We start from the raw sequence: 21,055 nt of genomic DNA on the forward strand, positions 1-21,055 counted from the left end.
TGGAGTAACAGAACGAAACGAAATAAGGGCATATGAACACATGAAGAGGTAACTTAAGAATATGACCTCAAACTACTTTCCCAGAGTACTTCCGCATTACCGACCCACCAAGAACGATTACCTACCAACCATATGCAGTCATTGGTGTAGCAAAATAACTCACAGATGGGGCCCAACGGTGACTCGTAATACCAGGCTAAGTTAGTTCTATAATAACAAAATGGCTCCCCCTCCCTCACTCAAGCAAAACAGTCAGCGAGCTAGGCGTTAGCACCCAGCTCAACCCTCCCATGGCCACCTCCCTGCCCGCTTCCACCGTGGTTGTTGTAGTAAGAGTTGCCACCCCCAGCGCGACTACCACGGCCTCTGTTGTTGTTGCTGTAGTTCCTTGGCGGGTAGTATCCTTGTTCGTAGTAGTACCCGCCGCCGCCCCCGCCCCCACCCCGGCCATTCTGGTACCCACCACCTCCACCACGGCCATTCTGGTACCCACCACCTCGGCCTCCACGTCCTCCACGACCATTAGGGTAGCCCCTCCTGCCACCACGACCACCACCACGCTGGTTCTGGTAAGACCGCCGCTGGATGAACTGTTGGTCTTTTTGTTCCTGATCCTCCACATCAGCATCAAACCTCTCCTGCTCTGCCTCAGCTGAAGGGGCTTCATCAGTTGGGTTCACCAGCGCATCATCATCCTGAAATTCGCACAGTTAGTGCAAACAAGAAATATCCAAACAGGAGTTTATTTGCCAGCTCATCAGTTAATATAGAAGCAGTACCACATGTTGAGCATCAACTGCAGGAGCCTGATGGTCAATGTAGATTTCTGTAGCCTGAGGTTCTTCCTTCTCACCCTGTCAATGAATACAACCATCAGTCAAAATTAAGATAAAAGCGTAAGGTGGGGCTACCACAGAACAAAAGAGATTTCATAAGGAAAAAAAGGAACAAGTCATTTGTCGAACAAGTAAAAAAGACTAAATTCATAACACATGGATAGAGAGAAATCAGGCAAAAAGATCTTGTTAAAACAGGACATCCGCTTCCGAAATCCATATTTAATTTCCCCTTTTGTTATGTACCCCCTCCGTCCCAAAAAGAATGCAATTCTAATTTTGTCCTAAGTCAAACTATCTCATGTTTGACCTAGTTTGTAAGGAAGGGTATCAACTTTGAATAGATATATTATGAAAATATGTTTCATAACAAATCTAGTGATACTTATTTGGTATCACAAGTTATAGTACAATTTTTATATAAACTTAGTCAAACTTAAGATTGTTTGACTTTGACCAAACCTAGAATTGCATTCTTTACGGGACGGAGGGAGTATATCTGAACCAAAATAACAATATCTATTGAAAAGGAATATGCTACAAACATCACAACAAATACTTCTTTATTAGCATCACAAAAAGTACATGCACAATCCCAAGGAAGATAAGACAGTCCCTGAATTTTTTTAATATAGTTTAGGTTCAGTTTCTAATATAACATGAAGATTCAGGTACCTGTGCTATTTATAATTACAGAACTTGCCAAAACATAGAATTTAACAACCTTTCATGATGCTGCTCCAAGCAAAATAAAAATTCTAACATTTTGAACCAGCATAATTCATAATTAGCACCATACCAAACATTTAACCACTCCCCTCATGGCACTGAGAATCTAATTCTAAGGAAAACTAGAAAATAGCAATAATACCCTTTTAGATGCCATACCATAATATACTTATAATTTTCCATGCCACTTAATTATGGGTGGAGTGCAATTGTGGCTAGAGTGCGAATACTGCAATCGTAACACCCATTTCTTTGTAAAAGAAATACTCTTACTTCTCGCATTGGGCAGATATTCTTGAAATAGCAACTCTGAAGAGATATTGTCAAAAAAATTGCAAATGATGGGGGTATTTATACTGTAACAAACTACAGGGATAATTTAAAGTCATTCTTTCTAATCAAGCCAATGGATCTATTTTACAATGAAGAACGGACAATTTTAACTCTTCACTTCTATTCACATCATTTGATTCATGGCCAGTTAGCAACTAAAGAGCATTTCCATATTCCCAAATACACATATTTCATTAAATAAACATCCAAAGAAATTACTACCTCCAGTCAATTAAAGTTGACATTTCAGACAAGATTATTGGCTTGCATGTACTAGGTCATATTAGTTGTCTGAAGCATCAGCTTTAACTGACCAGAGGGAGTACCATGCATTTTCTAGCAACAAGGCTTTTACAACGTCAAGTCATCGCACATGACAAGAGACACCTAGGCATATCTAGGGCATATTTGCACCTTGTTATGTTGCCATAGGACACCTTACCGCGTTAAGAACATTGTCCCACCATAAGAAATAAATTACCCTAGCTTAGTTTGAAACCTACTTTAGTTTCTGGTAGGAGGGCATCCATTTATTGAACAGCACAAAACTCAAGCCACCTTTCCTCTCTGACTACATTTATAAGTAAGCTATGGTGACCCTAAAAATGAACAGGCTAACACTGGAACAAACAGCAAGATCAATGAATAAAATCAGAACCGAAAGATATCTGGCAGGGTTGATGCACTGAACTGTTATGAACAAAACAGATTGATTTCAAATAAAAGAGACCAAGGCAGATAAGTATTTTTTCTGTGCTCATGCACATATCTTATAGTCAGAAATAATCATAAAGTACACGGAATGGGGTGAACAACAAGAAAATAAAATAAAATACACATGCTAAAAATGTTCTATCATGTTCTAAGAAAAAACTACAACTCTTCTTAATGAGCACTAAATTAAGTTGTAACCTAAATTCAAAAGATCAAACAAATTAAGTAAAATTGAAATTCCCAAAGAGCCCTAGAGCTAAAATATAGATTTTTTAGCAAAAATAATCATCTTTTACACCACTAGGCTGTTGTAGCTACTCTAGTGTACCCATATGTATATAACAATACAAACAAGTAACCAGATCAAATTTAAAGGATAAAATTGACAATAACTGATGATATCAGCAAGAAAGCTGAAAAATCCTAAAACCATTTTTACAGAACAGGTCATGATATGCTTCTTTCTGTGACAATAGTGTAAAAATAATAGCTCCCTGTCATTTAACTGGACAATTCAGAACCAATGCGTTAAAAGTGTAGTTATACAGCTTCAGTATCATGATCGACAAAACAAGTAAACTATTCAACAGATCAAATCAGGTAAGATTGCAACAATATAAAAGTTCACAAAGGGACAACCAGATATGTATATATCAATGGGGGGCCAACAGATCGAACTCAAATGCACCAGGTTCTTGAACAATACATATCCATAATATTGTTTTGCCATTACAACCTAACAGGCCACTCTAGAACAGTTAAATGGTATTATCACCTTGTTGAACTACCACAATATTGTAATTTAGAAGAAGATTGTAATCTATATTAACACACTTACACATCTTAGCACAAGATTGTATTTTTATTCGAATGCATTATCACCATGTCAAACTATTATTTTAATATTAGCTGACAACCTGACACCATGGAAGATATCATTTTAAGTTCCCTAACTAAAAAAACAGCGACTATTCCAAGCGCATATCACTTCCCACTAGCCAAATCAACAGACAATCACACACAAAGTGTATAGAACACTCAATAGTTAACATCATACAAAGAACTGACAGTACAGGAAAATGTATAAATGAGGCTAAACAAACCATCCTATAGGTTTCTTTCCTAGAAAAAACACTAAGAAACTAATTTTCCTGTCAATGTGTTACTGTTTCCAAAACACCAATGCAACATAGTGCTTTGAACAAGGTGCCCAGGGGGGTATCCAAGTCTACCGGTAATATTCTGAAAATGTTAAAACATGGTAGTGTGAATCACCTACAGTATATCACTAATCTGAAGCATGTCTGCTCAATACCAAAAAGTTATAATCGGAGCTATCAGCAATAATGGCATTGTACACTGGATAAATCATCAATCCACACCAAGATGATGTTAAAGTGACAGCAATCATTTGGCTACATCAACCAAAAGCTGATTGAAGCAATATAACAGTTATGATTTTACCTTATGTCCTTCAACAGCCAGGCTCTCCTCTGCTTCTTCTGAAGCCTGAGGTGACACAACCATGCTCTCCTGGGCCTGAACACCTCCTGCTCCATAATTCCCCACTGCAGCAGCCACAGCCTCTGCCGCCCTTATATCTGGCTGTGCTGTGTAGTAGTCCAATGACATGATCTTCTCCAGCTTTTCCCTCACCCCAGCATCTACAGCCAAGGAAATTGAGATTAAACGCATGGCAATAACCTACCATCTCAACCAAATCACAGTGCAAGCGCTACGGAAATACCCACATGTGACGGTGGAGTCAGGGTGGATGGGCTCATCCGCACGGCGGAGCCAGAGGCGGGCGTGATGGGCGCAAGCCTGGAGGGCGTCACGGTGGGAGACTCCAGCCGCAGAAGCTGGGCGCGACGCGGCGAGGGATGCAAGGGCAGAAACCGCGTCCAGATCGGTCTCCGCGAGCAGGTCCGCCGCATCATCCGTGACGTAGTCATAGGTGATGCAGCAGTTGCGCTCGTGCGTGCGCGCGACCATCGTGGCGACGAAGTCACCCTGCTGCTTGACGTCGAAGAGGGAGCCGAAGTAGACGAGCGGGAGGAAGTCCAGGACGGACGAATCCGAGTCGGAGGAGGAAGCGGCGGCGGCGGCGGCGGGAGCGGGGGCGGGGGCGGGGGCGGGGCGGGAGGAGAGCTCCTCGGCGAGGGCGGAGGCGAGCGGGGCGCGGAGGCGCTCGAGCTCTTCGATCTGGGCGACGACGACGGTCTTGGAGCGGAGCACCTCCTCCTGCTCGGGGTTGAGCTTCTTGCCGGCGGCGAGAGACTCCTCCATCTGCGTGATGCGGTTGTACTTCTTCCGCAGCGCGCGGAGGCGCTTCGAGACCACGCTGAGGACCGGCCCGTCAGTGGCCTCGGCCGCGGCCGCTGCCGCCGCGGCGGTGGGAGCGGAGGAGGAAGAGGCGGCCATGGCGAAAGGCTAGGGTTTTAGGGGGCGATTTGGGGGAAGGAATGGGGGGCTCAGGGGTCGGAGCGGCGAGGGGAAAAGCGAGGAATGGAGGCGTCGGCGCGCCGGATTTATGGGGCAAGGAAGGAGACGAGACGGTAGGGCAAATCGGGTCATCGAGTGGCCGGATGGCGGCACACGAATCTTAAAGCATTGCCTCTCTTTGCTGTGGGCTGAGGCTGGGCTGGCCATGGGCACGGTTTTGGACTGCTGCCGGCTGCCGCCGCTACATGAGCGTGATCCGGGCTGTCAATCACTGCACAAAACTAGCATACTCCGGTATAAAATGAAAACTAAGACCTCCTTTGGAAAAACATATGAATAGGAGAAATGTAGACATAGAATAGGAATGCATCTGAAAAAACAAACGAATTAAAATAGGAATGATGTAAGGTCACATGAATTTTAAAGGATTTTTAAGAGTAGATTTCAATTAATTAATGTGGCGTGCTTTAATTAGGTACAGGTGGCATGTGCCTGCTTTGATTAGGCGCCAACTGCAGCTTTTATCTCCTGTTTGTCCTCGTTTCTCCGTGCACAGGGAAATTTCAACGGGGTTTAAGTGGATTCTTTTTTCCCTAAGGAATCAAACGGAAAGGAATTTTTCCTTTTGTTCTCCGGTGACCCATTCCTATGAACCAAAGGCTGCTGTAGGAACCAAATCTATAGAAACTAGAATCCTATATTTTAAACTTTGTTTCTTCTCTATTCCGACCTAACGTAACTCGGATTTTATTTTAAACTCTGTTTCTCCTCCATTCTGACCTAACATAACTCCGTGCAGTGATGGAAGTACGGTGACCTCCGCTCTCTGCGTCTTGATCTCTCCCACTTCAGGAGTCACCCTTTCTGCTTTTCTCAACATTTTTTTTTGAAAAAGGGTATGATCAAGTTTACTAGCACCGCAAATAAATCTTCTATGATTTACACATTTTTCTTGTCAAACTTACATTGCAAGTAAACTATTGTTAAATTAAGGTAGGGATGGTAAATGTGCCGATGTGGTTGATTAAGGAATTGATTTGCACCAAAACGAAACACAAGGGATGGGTGTCACACTTTATAATACTTGAGGGATGAAAAATACACGTTTTTCTTAAATTTACATACAACAATTTATATGGCGAAATCCACATCACTACAACATTATTACAAGCTCTATTCTCAAGACTAGACTAGTTTTACATAACGGTTAAGCCATTACGATTTACAAGCTCTGCTCTGAAGAGAAATCTCAACTGACGCGCACTGCATTTATCCTCCTCCTCTTGGGCCACAACGGTGCAACTTCCTCTCTCTTCGACAGCTCCGGCACGTCGATCTTGGCGAACCATGGGTGTTTGAGTGCAGCAGCCGCTGCCAATAGCGCTTCTCTGGGTTGCACGTTACGTTAGGAGGCCACTGAGGACCTCGAATCCTTCTTTGGTCAGCTTCATCTCAGGAAATTGCTTGCGCAGGAGGTTATCCCGCTGCATATCGAGTTCCGGCATAAACACGACGGCGAATCGTTGTGGACGAGAACCACGGCCGTGTCGTCTCATCTGAACCAGGGTGGCAAAGGGTCCTCTAATTTAATCTAGCAAATTTAAGGATTTAGTTTAATAAGAATCGAGCTATAATATTATATGATTTTGAACTAAAAATAAATAGAACTGAGTTGGATCGCGAAAGAGGTATGAAGGTCATGATACATTACCAACCGTACGTCTGGCACGCCGAGTACGTCGAAGATCGCGCAGAGCTGGCCATCCTCGTCGAGCCCCTGGAACGGGTTCCACCCTTGATGAGGTCCGCCATGACGCAACCAAGCGACCAGGTGTCGACGCGCTCGTCGTAGTCAGGCGACAGGCTTCCCAGCAGCATCTCGGGACGCCGTGTAACACAGCGCGCCGGCTGGCTCGTACGGCGGCGGCTCGTCCGTGGACATGGCGTGCCCGAAGTCGCAGATGTTGACGGCGCCCGGGCGCCGCGATCGTCGTCGACAAGAATGTTGGAGGGCTTGATGTCCCGGTGGATGATGCGGCGCTCGTGCATCCTCTTGGCGCCTGTGAGCAGATGCCACGTGGCGGCGCGCACCGTGCCTCGGACAGCAGCAGGCTCCCGGCGCGGGCGCGCTGGCGCAGGGCGCAGCGGAGGCTCGCGCGCGCCGCCGCAGTCCATGACCAGGCAAAGCTCCGCGGTGGCCGGGTCACGGGCGAGGCCGCGGGAGCCGACGACGAAGGGGTTCCCGGCGCACGCTTCGAGGAATAGCGCCTCCCGCAGCAGCGCTGAGTTGGACGGTCTCACTGAGTTGCGCGGCCCGGCCGGTGGCGCGCCCTGACGACGGCGCCGAAGGCCTCCTCGCCGAGGCAGCAGGTCTCCTCGTAGTCGTCGGTGGTGCCCATGGCGACATGCATCCTCTTGCGGTTGCGGCTCAGCTGCGTAGCGGCGTGGTGGCGAGGAGGAGCGGCGGCAGCCTCTACGCAGGCGGCGGCCATCGCGAGCGGAGGGAAGGGATGCGGCGTGGTGATCCGGCCTCCGGCCGATGCCTCGCTCCTCCCTCTGTGTTTCGAGCTCTTGCTTGACGAATTTCGTAACGGTGCGCGTGCCAGGAGAGCATGTCGTCCGGGAAGTGCTTATCTGCATGGGTCTGCTTGTTTCCATTGCGTCAGTTGAGAGGTGACCTTGGCTCTCGTGTGTAGTTTTTGCTAGCGTTAACAGACCAATTTACTCATACGATACCTGCACGGCCTATGTACAGTGCAGTTTCAGCACATGACTTTCCAAGTTCCCATTCATCATCAGACAACCATTTCAAAATATGGGTCGCGCACTGGTAACGCCCGGAATCCCGACCGTATTCAGGGGGTGTTTGGAAACACCCCATAAATTTTAGTACCCGTCACATCGGATGTTTGGATACTAATTAGGAGTATTAAATATAGTCTAATTACAAAACTAATTACACAGATGGAGTCTAATTCGCAAGACGAATCTATTAAGCCTAATTAGTCCATGATTTGACAATGTGGTGCTACAGTAACCATTTTCTAATGATGGATTAATTAGGCTTAATAGATTCGTCTCGCGAATTAGTATAGGGGTTCTGCAGTTAGTTTTATAATTAGCTCATGTTTAGTCCTCCTAATTAGCATCCGAACATTCGATGTGACCCCTCCTAAAGTTTAGTACCCGCATCCAAACACCCCCTCATTTATTTGCCTGATTCTCCTGGAGCTCAAGAACTGGTACAAAGATACGTCACAGACAAAACATGTTTGCAGGTGTTAGCATTTGAAGCAAACAAATTTTGCAGCGACTGCCAGTACAAACGTATTCCAGTGGTAGCAGAGTTTCAGTACTAGCTGTGCTCAGCCTTCCGACATACGACTTTGCCAAAAACAAATATCAACTGGGCATAAGAAACCCAGAAGGAATCGCAAAAAACCTAAAAAAACTAACTTGAGCAGATGCAGCTTGGGTGGATATATTAAGCTAAAAAATCCCATCAGGACTACTACAAAACATCGAAACGATATCTAGAGACAAAAGTGTGGTGATACCCTGTGTAATATGACATCTTGAGATATTTCTTCAGGCTGCAGGTATACTCCATATCAAACCAAAAGAAAAGGAAAAGAAAATGAAGCATATAGCACAAACTATCCGCGGGGGGCGTCGCCAAGGGATGCAGGAACGGTGCTGCTCCAGTAAAAAACTGATTCGCATGTTGAAGCTCGAGAATAGGAGAAAAGAGGAGGATTTTGCTGCTAGGACTTCCGAAACGGACTCTTTGGTGGTTGTCATCCAAAAGCACCAATTAGGTAATTTTTTTCCGTCATGGAAATGCTGTGTCAAGTTGATGTAATAATTAGTCTCTGATCCCCAGGAGTAGTGGGTCCTCTGTTACCCCTACCTGGAGGATTTACTCTCTAGTTGCTACTTATATGAATGCTTCGAAGTTGTGTAATTTCGTTGCTTTTCAGTAATGAAATTCGGGTAGAGCTCATAGTGGAAAATATAGCACAAACTATATCATGCCCCCCAAAAGCATTGGAGGATATCTACTCAAACAACAGGGGGGTCGCGAAATAACCATATCTCCTGTACAACTTTGGGGAAACATCAAGGATGTGTATTAAGGGCCACAGACGTATAACTACTAGGCAAGCCGAGAGCTAAGAATGTGGATCCTATCAAGACAAGACTGCAGAAACAGGGAATCTAACTACAACCTTACAAGGAGAGAGGCAACAATAGCCCTCTTCTTAGCCAGCTTTCACTGCCTCGAAATATACAGGCCGGCAGGAAGAAGAATACCAAGCGAGATGATAATATCAGAAAGTGCCTGAAGTATACCGAGGTCTTTGAGCTTCAACCTGACCTCAACATTGGCCTCAATGGCCTTGGGAATTAACAAGTATCACTACAAGTAACCTTGTAATTCATGACGGATTTTCCATGACGAATTCGGAGAATGTTATTAACTGTGCACCATCCGTGACGATTTACGATTTTTCATCACAGATCTGCAAATGACCCATCCAACTCAAATTTGGACCCGATTTCTATAACGAACTTCGGTAACTGTCATAGATTGAAAATGAAAATTGTTACGAATTTAATACCATAACCACAAAATTGACAAAAAAAACAAATGAGTCGCTCACTTTAAAAAAAAATCTAAGATGTGTTACCTATTTTTCTTAAAAAATATGGGTTTAGTGCTAGGAGGAAAAAAGAAAAAAGTATGGCGCCTTCGCCCAAAAAAAGTTCAAAAGTAAAATAAGGACTTTATACAAAACCTTCGAGTGTCTTACCACTAGCCTACACCTCTAATCGAAATAATTTTTTATATTAATATTTTTATTCATATTATCTCGTATTTGCAAATCATTTTCAACCCACTTTCGTGGGCTGAGCCGCAGCCTCACTGTTGTAGTCGTGGGCTGAAACCCCAAAAAAGAGAGAGAGAAAAAAAGAATAAAACTGGCGCAAGTGGGGGTTCTGCGCCTGGGCCGGTTGGGAGACAACGCGGGGACAACTAGTACATGTACATAGGCGTGAGTTTCTCCAATTGTTGCTTCTCACCCTATCCGATGCGGAGACGCCATCCAATTGGGGCTAATGGGACGGGCCGATGCTGCGCACCAATTGGGCCGTTCATATAGGCTGCAACGAACGGAACGGTACATGGACCAGATGGGCTGTGTGTCTCGCTCAGCAGGCCTGACATAGCCCAATGACCCATGCAACTCCATCGCAACCAAAATAACAACATAATTTACTGGAGTAACACAAGCATGGTAGCAAGCCACAGAAAATTGAAAATTCTACTCAATGTCACTCAAATAAACGGTAGCAACCCACGGAATATTGAAACTTTCTCAACCCCCAATTTGCATTCAGTTGATGACATTGATGATGGTTTTAGAAAAAATTGGACCCATACCATCCAAAAAACCAACCTTTATAGATTGAAATAGTACAAGCGTAGCACTACCGTAGTCTGTAGTCACTCAACTAGTGCAGGGACCGATTTGTAATTGTAGGTCCCTAGCTGTTCTTTTCTTTGTTGCTCCCAGACAGCCGCGAACAGAAGCCAGCAATTCCACTCTCCTCCGTCCCCGCGGCGCTCTCCTCCAGTCCTCCTCCACTTTCCCCGCGCGCCGTCGCCATGTCGGAGCACCTCGCGCTCCGGAGCTCCGTAGGAAGCCGCAGCTCCGCGCTGCCCTCTCACAACCCGCGCCTCCCGCCCGCACACGACCCTCTCGCCTCCGTCTGGATCCGCCGCCTCCACCTCACCCCGAACCCCCCGCCGCCGCCGCGGCCCCCGCCTCCGCCCCCGCCGCTGCCCCTGCCACGCCGCGCGACGCCACCTTCTCACCAGGACGCCGTCTCCACCGACGAGTCCCGCACGCCGCCGCCGCCCCCGCCACCTCCCCCGCCGCGCAGAGCCGGGTTCGGCCCCTTCCGCTGGAGCCCGCGGCCTTTGCGGGGCGCGCCGGTCGGCGCGTGCGACGCCTCCGTATCTGGCGCCTCTGTTGGTGGTAGCGGCGTTGGAGGCGGCCCACCGATGCTGTCGCCGTTCTTCCGTCTCCCGGCGCCGCCGCCGGTGACGCAGGTCTCGGATTTCGGAGAGGTCGCGCCTGTGAGGCCGCTGATCGGTCTTGGAAGCCACAGCGGCAGCAGCGGGTTTCCTGGGCTATCACCGCCGATGGTCGGCGGTGGCGACGCCAGTGCCACCTGGCTGCTGGGCAGAGCTGCAGGTATAGAATTGATTTCAACCCCTTGCACCGCTGTCCTGACGCCTACAACTATTTAACTTCAAATTGATGAAGCGAAGTTGCAATTTCTTCTGTTAGTCCCTGTACAAATTTCAGCCAGCAATGGGATTTTGACATACTAATCTGAAACAATTGGTTGAAAAGTTCGATCCTCTCAGAAAGTCAGCAGTTTTTTTCACTCCTTTTAATCCAGTTGGCGCCTTGGATATCACCGCAGAAAATGTTGATTTCCCACTGGATCTTATAACCTTGCGATGACGAAATTTCTGTTTGTGTAGGTGCTGCTTACCCTAGCCATGCTTTGGACATGGTTCCCATAAGAACACTTGATGTAAGATTTTCAACTTCATGTCTCGCATTACTTCGACATGTATTCTTATGGCCAATGTGGATTTATTATTTCTAGGTTGTTAAGAGCTACTCCCATAACAAAGAATAAATGAACCCCACTTTCATTTTTAAACTGAATACATACAAGACTAGGGGTCATCAGTTTAACAAAAATGTGAGAAAGACCTTGGTAGACTTTCACATAAATGTCCTAAATTTACTGGAAGTACCAGATGATTGTATTATTTAGGGACATATCACAGTTGCATGGCTATTAATGACAAGAACATCAATAGGAAAGCTTCATAGTAAAAAAGAAAGACTTGACCAACCTACGAGTGATGAGGTGGCATTATATATAAGAATAAGTGGGCACCAAATTTGAGACGAAGAGGAGCTAAGCTCAGTTCCTAAAGGCCTCATATTTTGAAAGATGCAGCTGGTGAAATTTTGGATGGACATGTCATCATAATAACTGTTAGACAGCTTATTGACGTCAAGTCAACTTGTTGCTCAGAGTGCTCTTTTTTGTGTGGCAACATTTAAGACCTTAAAGAAAACTGTGACAATGAACTCATGTTGATCAAGCTAGCCAGAGCATTTAACTGACACAAGCTAGTTATCTCGTGGTGGGCATCAGTAGTTATCTGAGGGATTTCAGCAATTCCAAATACACCAGCATGTACAATTTCTGTTCACATAAGTTTTTATAGTTGCATTTTTCTGGATAACAAGTTTCATATTGTGGAATCAGTCACTAGTTTCTAACTAGCAAATTGAGTAGTTAGTAGCTACATAAAGTTCATTTATTAAGAGCGCACTAACAAAACACGTGTAGATCTGGAATATTTCATAATCTGTAACCTTGATTAACTAATGCATATGAAGATGCAAGAGCCTCCCATTATGTGTGATGACCTGCATCAAGGTAGGAATGAAATGCCACACAAAAACCTTACAAGATGTGTAATGTTTTTTGTACTAGATGAAAAAATGGTTGTGATGGTTTTGATCTTGTGATCACTGGCATGGTACCAAAAGATTAATCTGATTTTAATTTTAAGTTATATAGCTTGTTATCCCTTGGCCCCTCCCATTTTTTCGGGATATTTAACTATTTGCCATCCTTACGGATGGCACTCCTTCAATTACCATCCTTATGAATGCACCTACATATTTGCCATCCCCGAACAAACGAAGCAACAATATTGCCACTTTTGTTGACATGGCGAGCCACCTTCTCATGCCAGCGTGGATCGACCATGGAAAATGACCACGCTGCCCCTGCTGTCTTCTTCTTCCTCCTCTTTTTCTCCCATTGCCCCTCCCATCGCGCAGCCTCCTCCTCCTTGCTCTTGCCACCTCGCTCAATTACTATGGAGGCGGATGAGGATGCTGACAGCGACAGCCTAGGCGCCCTCTCATGCCCCCCCCAATGTCCTTCTCCCCCCTCACCGTGGGGACGGCGAGGAGCTGCGCCGCGAAGTCCCCCTCAAATATCGCACGTCACAGCATCGCCCCATGTGCACCACCACCGTGTGCACGTACTCGTTCAACGTCTCCTGCTCAGGCTCCGGCTCCAACTCGACCTCACGCTCACGCTGACCCATGGGCGCCCGCGTCTCCTTCTCCAACGCCGGCGCGGGGGGCTCCTCGCACCCCAGATCCACCCCCCCTGAAGAGCGTCGAGCACCGGGTGGTGCCGAACGCGGCGGTGCGGCGCGGACGTCGGTAGTGACATTCATCCTGCCCATCGAGGACTCCCGCCGCGGAGCTCGGTGGTGGCGGCAAGGACGGCAGCCCGGCGCGGTACCGCGCTGTGACGTTCCGCGAGTTCATGCGTGTCTACAAGACCGTCAGCGCGCGGAGGGAGAGCATCGAGAAGGCCTTCAAGATCTGATCCTGGTCCGCCCCGGCGGTGCTCCGCACATCTTGATGATTGTTGCTATAATATCGATGGCATGTAAACAGCTAAAAACACGAATAATAATTGATCAATATACTATACAAAATGGATTAAATCCCTGCTCATTTCATCGTTGTAGTTGTGTTGCCGTACTTTTCCTATTTTTTGCACAAGCTGTAGCTAGTTTATGCTGCACATGCGAGAAAATGCTACACTTGGTTGCCGGCGTCTCTGCTCTACGTTTCGCCGGTTGCCACAGAGGAAGGGGAGGAGGCAAGGATGGCAGAGGAGGTGGTGGTGATGGGGAAGACAAAAGAGGGGGTGAGGAGAGGGGCTTATTTAAAGAGGAAGGGGAGTGAGGTGGGTGCGGGCAGCGGGCTTGGTCAGGGACTGGCGGCGCCATTGCCAGGCGGGAGCGGGCGACCAACGGTCGGGCGTGAAGTTGCCCTGAGCTCGGAGTGGAGGAGTTGCAGTGAGGAATAAGAGGATGTCGAGAGGTTGAAGATGATACTTACAGGTGGGTCCTACATGTCAGTGGTAGGAGAGAGCACATGAGATGGCTAACATGAAATGAGGGTAGGGGCAGCGTGGTCATTTTCCATGACCGCTCCACGCTGGCATGAGGACGTGGTGAGTCACGTCAGCAAAAGTGGCAATTTTGTTGCTTAGTTTGTTCGGGAATGGTAGATATGTAGGTGCATTCGTAAGAATAGCAATTGAAGGAGTGCCATCCGTAAGGATGGCAAATAGTTAAATATTCCCATTTTTTCAGTCAGATCATGTGAATCTCTTGGTAGTGATCAACTGCCAAGACATTCGATGTTCTAGATGTCTATTCTGTAATGTAAGGTAAGTAAAGCATGCTAGTAACATGATTACAGCACATAATTTTCCACATTGTAAAGCCACATAATTGATGGTACATGTCTTAAAGCAAACGGAATGAACCATCTTAGTGTAGTTCTGAACATCTTTGTTCCTAGGCACCGGATAATTAGTGCTAGCTGGCAATGATTGAGAGGCATATTGCCGTTGCATGATCTGGCTACCAACTCCCACTTTCTCAAAGCTTCAAGATTAGTTATGTAGAAATTCAGATAGGTCTATCATAAGAAGATATCTGTTACGCCCAGTATAACTGGCCTGTTTGGATAGTTAGCGGTGTTTTGGTATCCAAACACCCATATTGTACTGCTGGAATGAGTAGCTGATAAAGAAACCTGGCTTTAATGAACTAGCCGTTAAAATGGCATAGTTTCCTTCACAAAATATCAGCCCACCTTTTTTTGCAGGATCTGCATGACAGACAGCATGGTGTGATAGCAGTACCACCAAATCTTGCAAGGCATGATCCTAGCTCTAGCAGCCAACATGATGAACCTTTCTCATATTGGAACATGGGGAGGTGTCGGAGAAACACCACTACCTCATCGATCACACCTATCAGTGTTGCGCCTGCCAATTTTGGCACGAAGAGGAATGCTGATTCGAACAGTTTTCTCCCTCTGAAGCTCAGGAAACTAAGTAGGGCTATTTAGAGCTCAGTGAAATATCTGGACGGCAGCTTTTTTGAAATACATAAGAAGCATCTTAAATATGCTGCTATCTGGAACAGCATGTAGTAATGCTTCACCATGATAGAGCTTGACAAAGCTGGAGATGGACGTATTTGGTGGCAACCGTGTAAATTGTAAATTTGCCCCAAACCGCTGCACTTGGTGGTGTCCTACTGTCCTTTGAGCTGTATGTTTGTTTGTATAATACAGTGTAACATATAGGGAGATACTATGTGCCACGTTTCCTGTATGGCTTCATATCTCAACAAATACATAATTTTTGTTCCAAGGCGTTGTATTTTTCCACCCTATGCTTCCTTTTGTGTTTGTAGTTGCCATTGCATCCTTACTGTTTTTTCCCCTGCTGAGGTTTGCTTACAAGTGTACTATATCAGCTTGCTAAGTTTAACAAGTGCGTAACCTATTCCACGACCATGGCTCTCTGATTGAGCTTATGTTATGAGGCCATCTAATGTCAGTATGTCGGTTGCAATTTGGAAGGCGAACTTTTTCCTTTTGAGTGGTTGGGACTCGGAGATTTGCTCGGCCACACAAATCATTGCTGATAGGTTGCCGATCTGTGTGGCTACAGATAATTAAACTTGAGCTGTCTCGGTCACTATCTGACCAGGAAATTTTCGTCCAGTCATTTTCCGGGGGAACAAGAGCAATCACCCTTGTCCTCTCAACAGCTCCTCAGCTGTTCCTATGTACTATGTTGTCCGTGAATTCGCTGTCAATCTTTGCGGAAGAATCTTATCCGTTTTCTGTGCCCATGGTTCTGGCTTCTGTCGATGCCAGTGCTTGTACACTTGTACCATATATACGTCCATACCCTTTTCTGAATTCTTGAGTGATGTTCTACAGTAATACAGTCTGTGCATCCAAGCTAGTACGAATACCAGCCTCCAGAATCAGGGCCATCGCATGGCAAGTCAATCATTAATTGGAGTTTTTAGCATGAACATGTTTGCCTTATGTATTATCCTTCGGGCCTGTTCGGGAGCCATATCCTGGCGAGGCTCACGGCCCAGTCCGTTTTGCGCTTTGGGCCTGAAGACTTGAACATGCTACTCAGTTGTATGCTGCGAGAAAATAACCAAGTTTGTGATGCCAAAGTGTTTCGAATTATGAGAATATCATGCTTTTTAATTTTAGAAACTCACCCGCTGCGCTTGGTTCAGAGCGAGCCATCATACTTCTGCTTGACTTTCTTCCTCCAGCATTTTGTACCACGAAATCTGGTTTTTCACAAGACACGGCATCCAAACAAACCCTAAACCCACCACTGAGCCTTATGCAAACCACATAGCTCTTAGCGCGTGTCCAGCCTGGTGCTTAATCAGGCTCTTAATAACCTTGTTAAAGCGGCGGCTAAGAAAAAGCTTCCATTGTAGGATGAGCTCTTGTGCAGGCTTCACTAGAACTGGCACAATGAAAATGAAATCAAAGTATTTCTCACTCGTAAAAAATAAAACCAAAGGAGGATCGTTCTGAAAGTAAACAGAGAATGAAATGCAAGGCCGGAGTGATGGTGAGAGCGAGAGGGAGCAGTGGCGGACCTAGAGTTTCTGGGGAGCCTGGGCAGCTGGGCTGAAGTGAGAGTATTTGAGTTGGGCTGCCAGCGGTCGCTTTTCTTTGCCCGGGCTGACCTATGAGGAAGGTCCACAGGCGCTCATCATGGAGCCCGGGCAGGCGCCCCGGCTCGCCGGGCCTTGGATCCGCCTCTGAGAGGGAGGCGATTCCGGAAGCACAGTCAAGACTGCACGGTGTTAGTAAAGTGATCATGAACTCAGAAGGAAAGAGAGGACGAGGCCACTCAGGCGTGATGTCGTAGTTCTCTCTGACCTCATCATATCGTTCACTCCTCTATGGCCTACTCCTTTGAAGCCTGTCCTTTCCTGAAGAAATTGCCGATTCCGGGTAGTTAAGCGTAGGTATAACAATGCTATGGTTAGTGCGATTATCAATTGCACGCACTAGGCAGCACGGGCACGATAGAGTCGCGTGCACGCATCGAATTCTACGACTTCTATAGGAGACGGATAATGGAGGCATGCTCTTCAATAAGATTCTAAACAGGCTATCAACAAAAAATTATATAATTAATAAAGTGGGCTGAGCAACTTCACTGCACTGCGGACTACTAATAGTAGAGCACCAGAATAAGAGAAGCTCGCGTGCATTTGGTTGACCGAAAAACTTATCAAAAACGAACTAGTAATTCAGAAATGCAAGAAAAGTGGAACGAAATGATCCAAATAAGGGGTTTGCCCCAAAAACTACCCATTGCATACCCAATTGCGTTCCTAGCTGTCGGGTGAAGACCGTACCCAACGGTCTCTTGGTGTGTGTTGCCTCCAAGTGTGCTAAAGATCGTTAGGGTACAAAACATACAGGCAGCTCCATTTTTTTTTGACAAAGTTTCTCGTAGAAAGCTGAGCACGCGCGCCTTGCTATTTTCTCCCTTTTGTGAAAAGGTACTGCACGCCTCCCTCCATCCCAAATTAATTACAATTCATTTTAACTTTTTTAGGTACATAGATTTTACTATGCATCTATATATATTATGTTTAGATACGTAACAAAAACTATGTACGTAGAAAAGCTAAAATAAATAGTAATTTGTTTGACCCAGGCTGACAAATAGATGAGCGCTCACAGAATTCAGATTTCAAAAATGCACTTCAATTCAGCTCACAGAATTCAGCACTCCTTTTTGCGCACCGATGATCTGTTCTCTCCATCACTTTGTGTGACCTTAAGTTGACATGCAATGAATCAAGCACGCTGCGAAGTACGGAGTTTATAGCTAGCACCAATAAACAAATGCCTAGATAAAACTACTTGTGAGTAAGCTCGAGTCATAGGATTAGAGATAAGGAAAACCGTACTGCCGTACATGCATGTCGCAGTTCATCAACCGCTCGAATACATAAATATTATTATGCATTTAGACATAGGGTATATAGGATCGGAGGAGGTGCACCTGGACACCGTCACTCGTCACGACACCGCCGATCGGTCCGCCTCCGCGGGCGGCCATGCCAACCCAGTCATTCCCATGACGCGCGCATATATTCTGCTGCGGCTCTTCCATCCAACTGGAGTCTCATCTCATGACGTGCGCACGCAAATCCCCTGCAGCTAGCTAGCACTGCAAGTCTGCAACAACCAACCAGCCATCTTCCTTGGCGCCCATCGATATAAATGCAACGACGGGCGAACGAGGTGCACGCGAACGGCCGCGACGGCGACGGCCGAGCTGCCGGCCGCTCGCCCCGCCCATCCACTTCAGCTGCCAGCCCGTACGTGCTCCTGGCTCTTGCCACGACGAATCGGAAGCCTTGGCGTCCCCTGGCCGTCGATGCCAGGCACGCACCGTTCCGTGGTGCCGGCGCCCGCTCGCCGCCACCAACTTGTCAGCGCAAGTCTCTTCTCCTCCCCGCTTTTCCTCGGCATGATTAGCGAAGGACAGCAGCCGGCAGCGTGGAGAGAAATCTGCCAGCAGCTTGGAGTGGGGAACGGAACGGAAGGGCAGATGCGTGCGTGCGTGCGTGCGTGCGCCTTGGCTTGGCTTGCATGGTCTTGAAGCAACCCAGATCACAGCAGCTGCTGCAGCTGGTCCTGACTCCCGCGTCCCGTGCAGTCCAACTCCACCGAACGCCCCTGCCTAACCCAGACAGAGAGAGTGAGGAGGCCCTACCGGCAAGACCCGGGTCCAAGCGTCCAACACCGGCGGCAATGCAGCTGCAACGCATCATCACAAGTACGCTGCTACGAGTTGGTAGCAGTAGGAGTATTTGGCAGGTATGCTACTGCCAGGTTGCCGTTTCCTCAAGTCAGAGTGTGAGGGCCATCGATCGCAGCAGCCTAACCGCCTGGAGAGGGCCCCCACACCAACCCTCTCGAGTCTGTGCACAGTCGGAACGGAGTCGAGACGTGCTGAACCGACCGGATTGCGAGCCGGCAGGCAAGGGTTCGGCGTCGTTGCGCGTCTCGTTGGGTGTTGGATAAGGATTCGGACTTCAGACTTGAGAGCAGATAGAAGGCGGCGGCGGCGGCATCCTACACGCATGAGCGAGAAGAGAATTGTTTAAAGAGAGGAGGAGACATCGGGATGCCTTCTCGGACAGATTCTTCTCTGCTAGTGACCCTGACCTACCTGACGTTACTCACGATGGATAACATTAGCTCACTGCATCGCACACACCTGTTGAGACTTGACACCGGATTAAGATATGTACTACTGCACCCTAGTAAACTCTTCGGGTTATTAATCGGGATCCAGTTCATTTACTACACTAGTAGCCTGTTTCAGTAACTTGCTCAGGCTAGTTTACTGACCCATCTAGACTCACTTAATCACCAGGCCCCCATTGCTTCCCGACCCTGTCCAACAAACAAAGTCCATGCCAATGCTTCAGAAGATAAACAAAAAGGTCCGCTGTCAAGAGCTGACTTGTTAATTCCTCCACTGCACTGTTCCTCATGCACTGCCATTGCATATGCACTACTATGCAGTACCAAACACATTCACATATGCCTCTGCAGAATCTTCACGCTCGTTTGATTGGTCTCTATCCATAAGTCCATATCAATCAGGGGGTCACAAGGTCAGAACGAGAGGGCCCTGCCACAAACTAATCTCGTCAATGCTTCTTCTATCATAGCGCGCCATTTTCCAAGCACTGTTCCTACATGAATGCATGACACACACACACATACTAGTATACTACTATTACGTACTGACGTGATAGCTTTGGAACCAGTCAACGTTGCTTCTCCCATCTTCACACCCCTGGATCCAGGAGGGCAACGCCCCACCGCGTCTCCACTATTATTAATCTCCCTTTTTTTTTAATAAGGTATATCACAATAAGAAAATACATCACGTTGTTAGGTCGATCCCTAACGACTAAAGCGCCGATAGGTAATGAACCAGACCCAGCATGGATCGACGCCACCTAAAATGAAAGCCCCCTGGAGGGATCATGTGAAGGATGGGAGCCTTTTGAATTATCATAGTTAGTGACCAACCATGTGGGCGATCAGTGCAACCTGACAAAGACGTTTGAACAATTTGCATTTAAATTTTAAGACCCCTCTAATTAGCTCGGAGACGAATCTTAGGAACTTATGGCCGGGAGATGGAGCGAACAATAAGCGCTACTAATCCGCGCATCACCTTCTACGTGCATAAAAACAAATCCCATTGGCAGAAAGTGAGGGAGGTTGGTGGTGGTGTGGATGCAAAAAGGATCCAGCCCAATCGAGTGTCAGCTGCTGCATAATCATGCTCGTGAGCTGGTGGACGTACAATGCAATGCATGGCGCCAAATCAGCTGCCACTAATCTCCAATCTGAGCAAGAAAAACGAGTGATTAGAGTAAGCCGTGCGTGGATGATTTCTGCGATTAAATTCACCATGTATCTGATTATTACCTCGATTCAGCATCTTGTCAGTTACAGCAAAACTAAAAGCAGCGTGTCTGCATGAGCTTTTTGTAGGGGGGGCGATGATATGGTCCCAGTTAGGCAAGATGTATTGTTCGATCCATGACTTTTCCGAGGGAGACAGTGAAGGGGGGTGGCCAAAAGAGAGGGCATCGCTTTGCGTGTCTTCAATAATGCCCTGGCCTATCTAGCTCAACTCCCTCCCTCCCTCCCTCTCACGCTCACTGTTCGGTGGACGCAGCCACGCTAACAACTTCTTGCTCGCCGGGCAACCCCGTCTGTCTCCCGGACAAACAGTCTCCAACAACTCCCAATGTGCCCCCACGATCCACGCACCAAACCCGCTCTGGTCCAATGACCCTTCCAAGTTGGCGGGGCGTTTGGCTGGAAAGGTCAATGCCCCTCTCGCTTTCCTGGTCTTTCTACTTACTCTTCTGCCAATTCTTTTTGTTTGTGTTATCTCTCTTG

General features: G+C 47.0%; 4 protein-coding genes across 6 annotated transcripts; 1 reads left to right on the forward strand and 3 right to left on the reverse strand.

Moving 5' to 3' along the window:
* Window positions 1–23: 23 nt before the first annotated feature.
* On the reverse strand, window positions 24–5,111 carry LOC101780116 (glycine, alanine and asparagine-rich protein). Its single transcript, XM_004982086.4, has 4 exons — window positions 4,364–5,111; window positions 4,077–4,276; window positions 780–854; window positions 24–695 (listed from the first exon to the last, which is right to left on the reverse strand). The coding sequence occupies exons 1-4, from the start codon at window positions 5,034–5,036 to the stop codon at window positions 261–263; spliced, it is 1,383 nt and encodes a 460-aa protein (XP_004982143.1). The 5' UTR covers window positions 5,037–5,111; the 3' UTR covers window positions 24–260.
* A 1,653-nt stretch (window positions 5,112–6,764) lies between these two features.
* On the reverse strand, window positions 6,765–7,232 carry LOC101752586 (cell division control protein 2 homolog 3). The gene has a single exon (XM_014805779.1). It carries the CDS (start codon window positions 7,230–7,232, stop codon window positions 6,765–6,767), a length of 468 nt encoding a protein of 155 aa, XP_014661265.1.
* Window positions 7,233–10,597: 3,365 nt separating this feature from the next.
* LOC101781060 (formin-like protein 14) lies at window positions 10,598–15,419 on the forward strand. The gene is made up of 3 exons (XM_004982088.3): window positions 10,598–11,320; window positions 11,617–11,669; window positions 14,867–15,419. Exons 1-3 carry the CDS (start codon window positions 10,729–10,731, stop codon window positions 15,110–15,112), a joined length of 891 nt encoding a protein of 296 aa, XP_004982145.1. The 5' UTR covers window positions 10,598–10,728; the 3' UTR covers window positions 15,113–15,419.
* Window positions 15,420–15,738: 319 nt separating this feature from the next.
* LOC101780516 lies at window positions 15,739–18,713 on the reverse strand. Of its 3 annotated transcripts, XM_012842907.3 has the most exons (5): window positions 18,120–18,713; window positions 16,979–17,031; window positions 16,693–16,892; window positions 16,297–16,556; window positions 15,739–16,215 (listed from the first exon to the last, which is right to left on the reverse strand). In XM_012842907.3, exons 1-4 carry the CDS (start codon window positions 18,228–18,230, stop codon window positions 16,426–16,428), a joined length of 495 nt encoding a protein of 164 aa, XP_012698361.1. In that variant the 5' UTR covers window positions 18,231–18,713; the 3' UTR covers window positions 15,739–16,215; window positions 16,297–16,425. The 3 variants fall into 3 exon arrangements, 1 of the variants encoding a protein (XP_012698361.1); XR_002675787.1 differs by having other exon boundaries at window positions 16,297–16,857; window positions 18,120–18,710; XR_002675786.1 differs by having other exon boundaries at window positions 16,297–16,857; window positions 16,979–18,708.
* Window positions 18,714–21,055: the final 2,342 nt, after the last annotated feature.

Source organism: Setaria italica, chromosome IX, assembly GCF_000263155.2.
Source record: "Setaria italica strain Yugu1 chromosome IX, Setaria_italica_v2.0, whole genome shotgun sequence".
Classification (NCBI taxonomy): Eukaryota; Viridiplantae; Streptophyta; class Magnoliopsida; order Poales; family Poaceae; genus Setaria; species Setaria italica.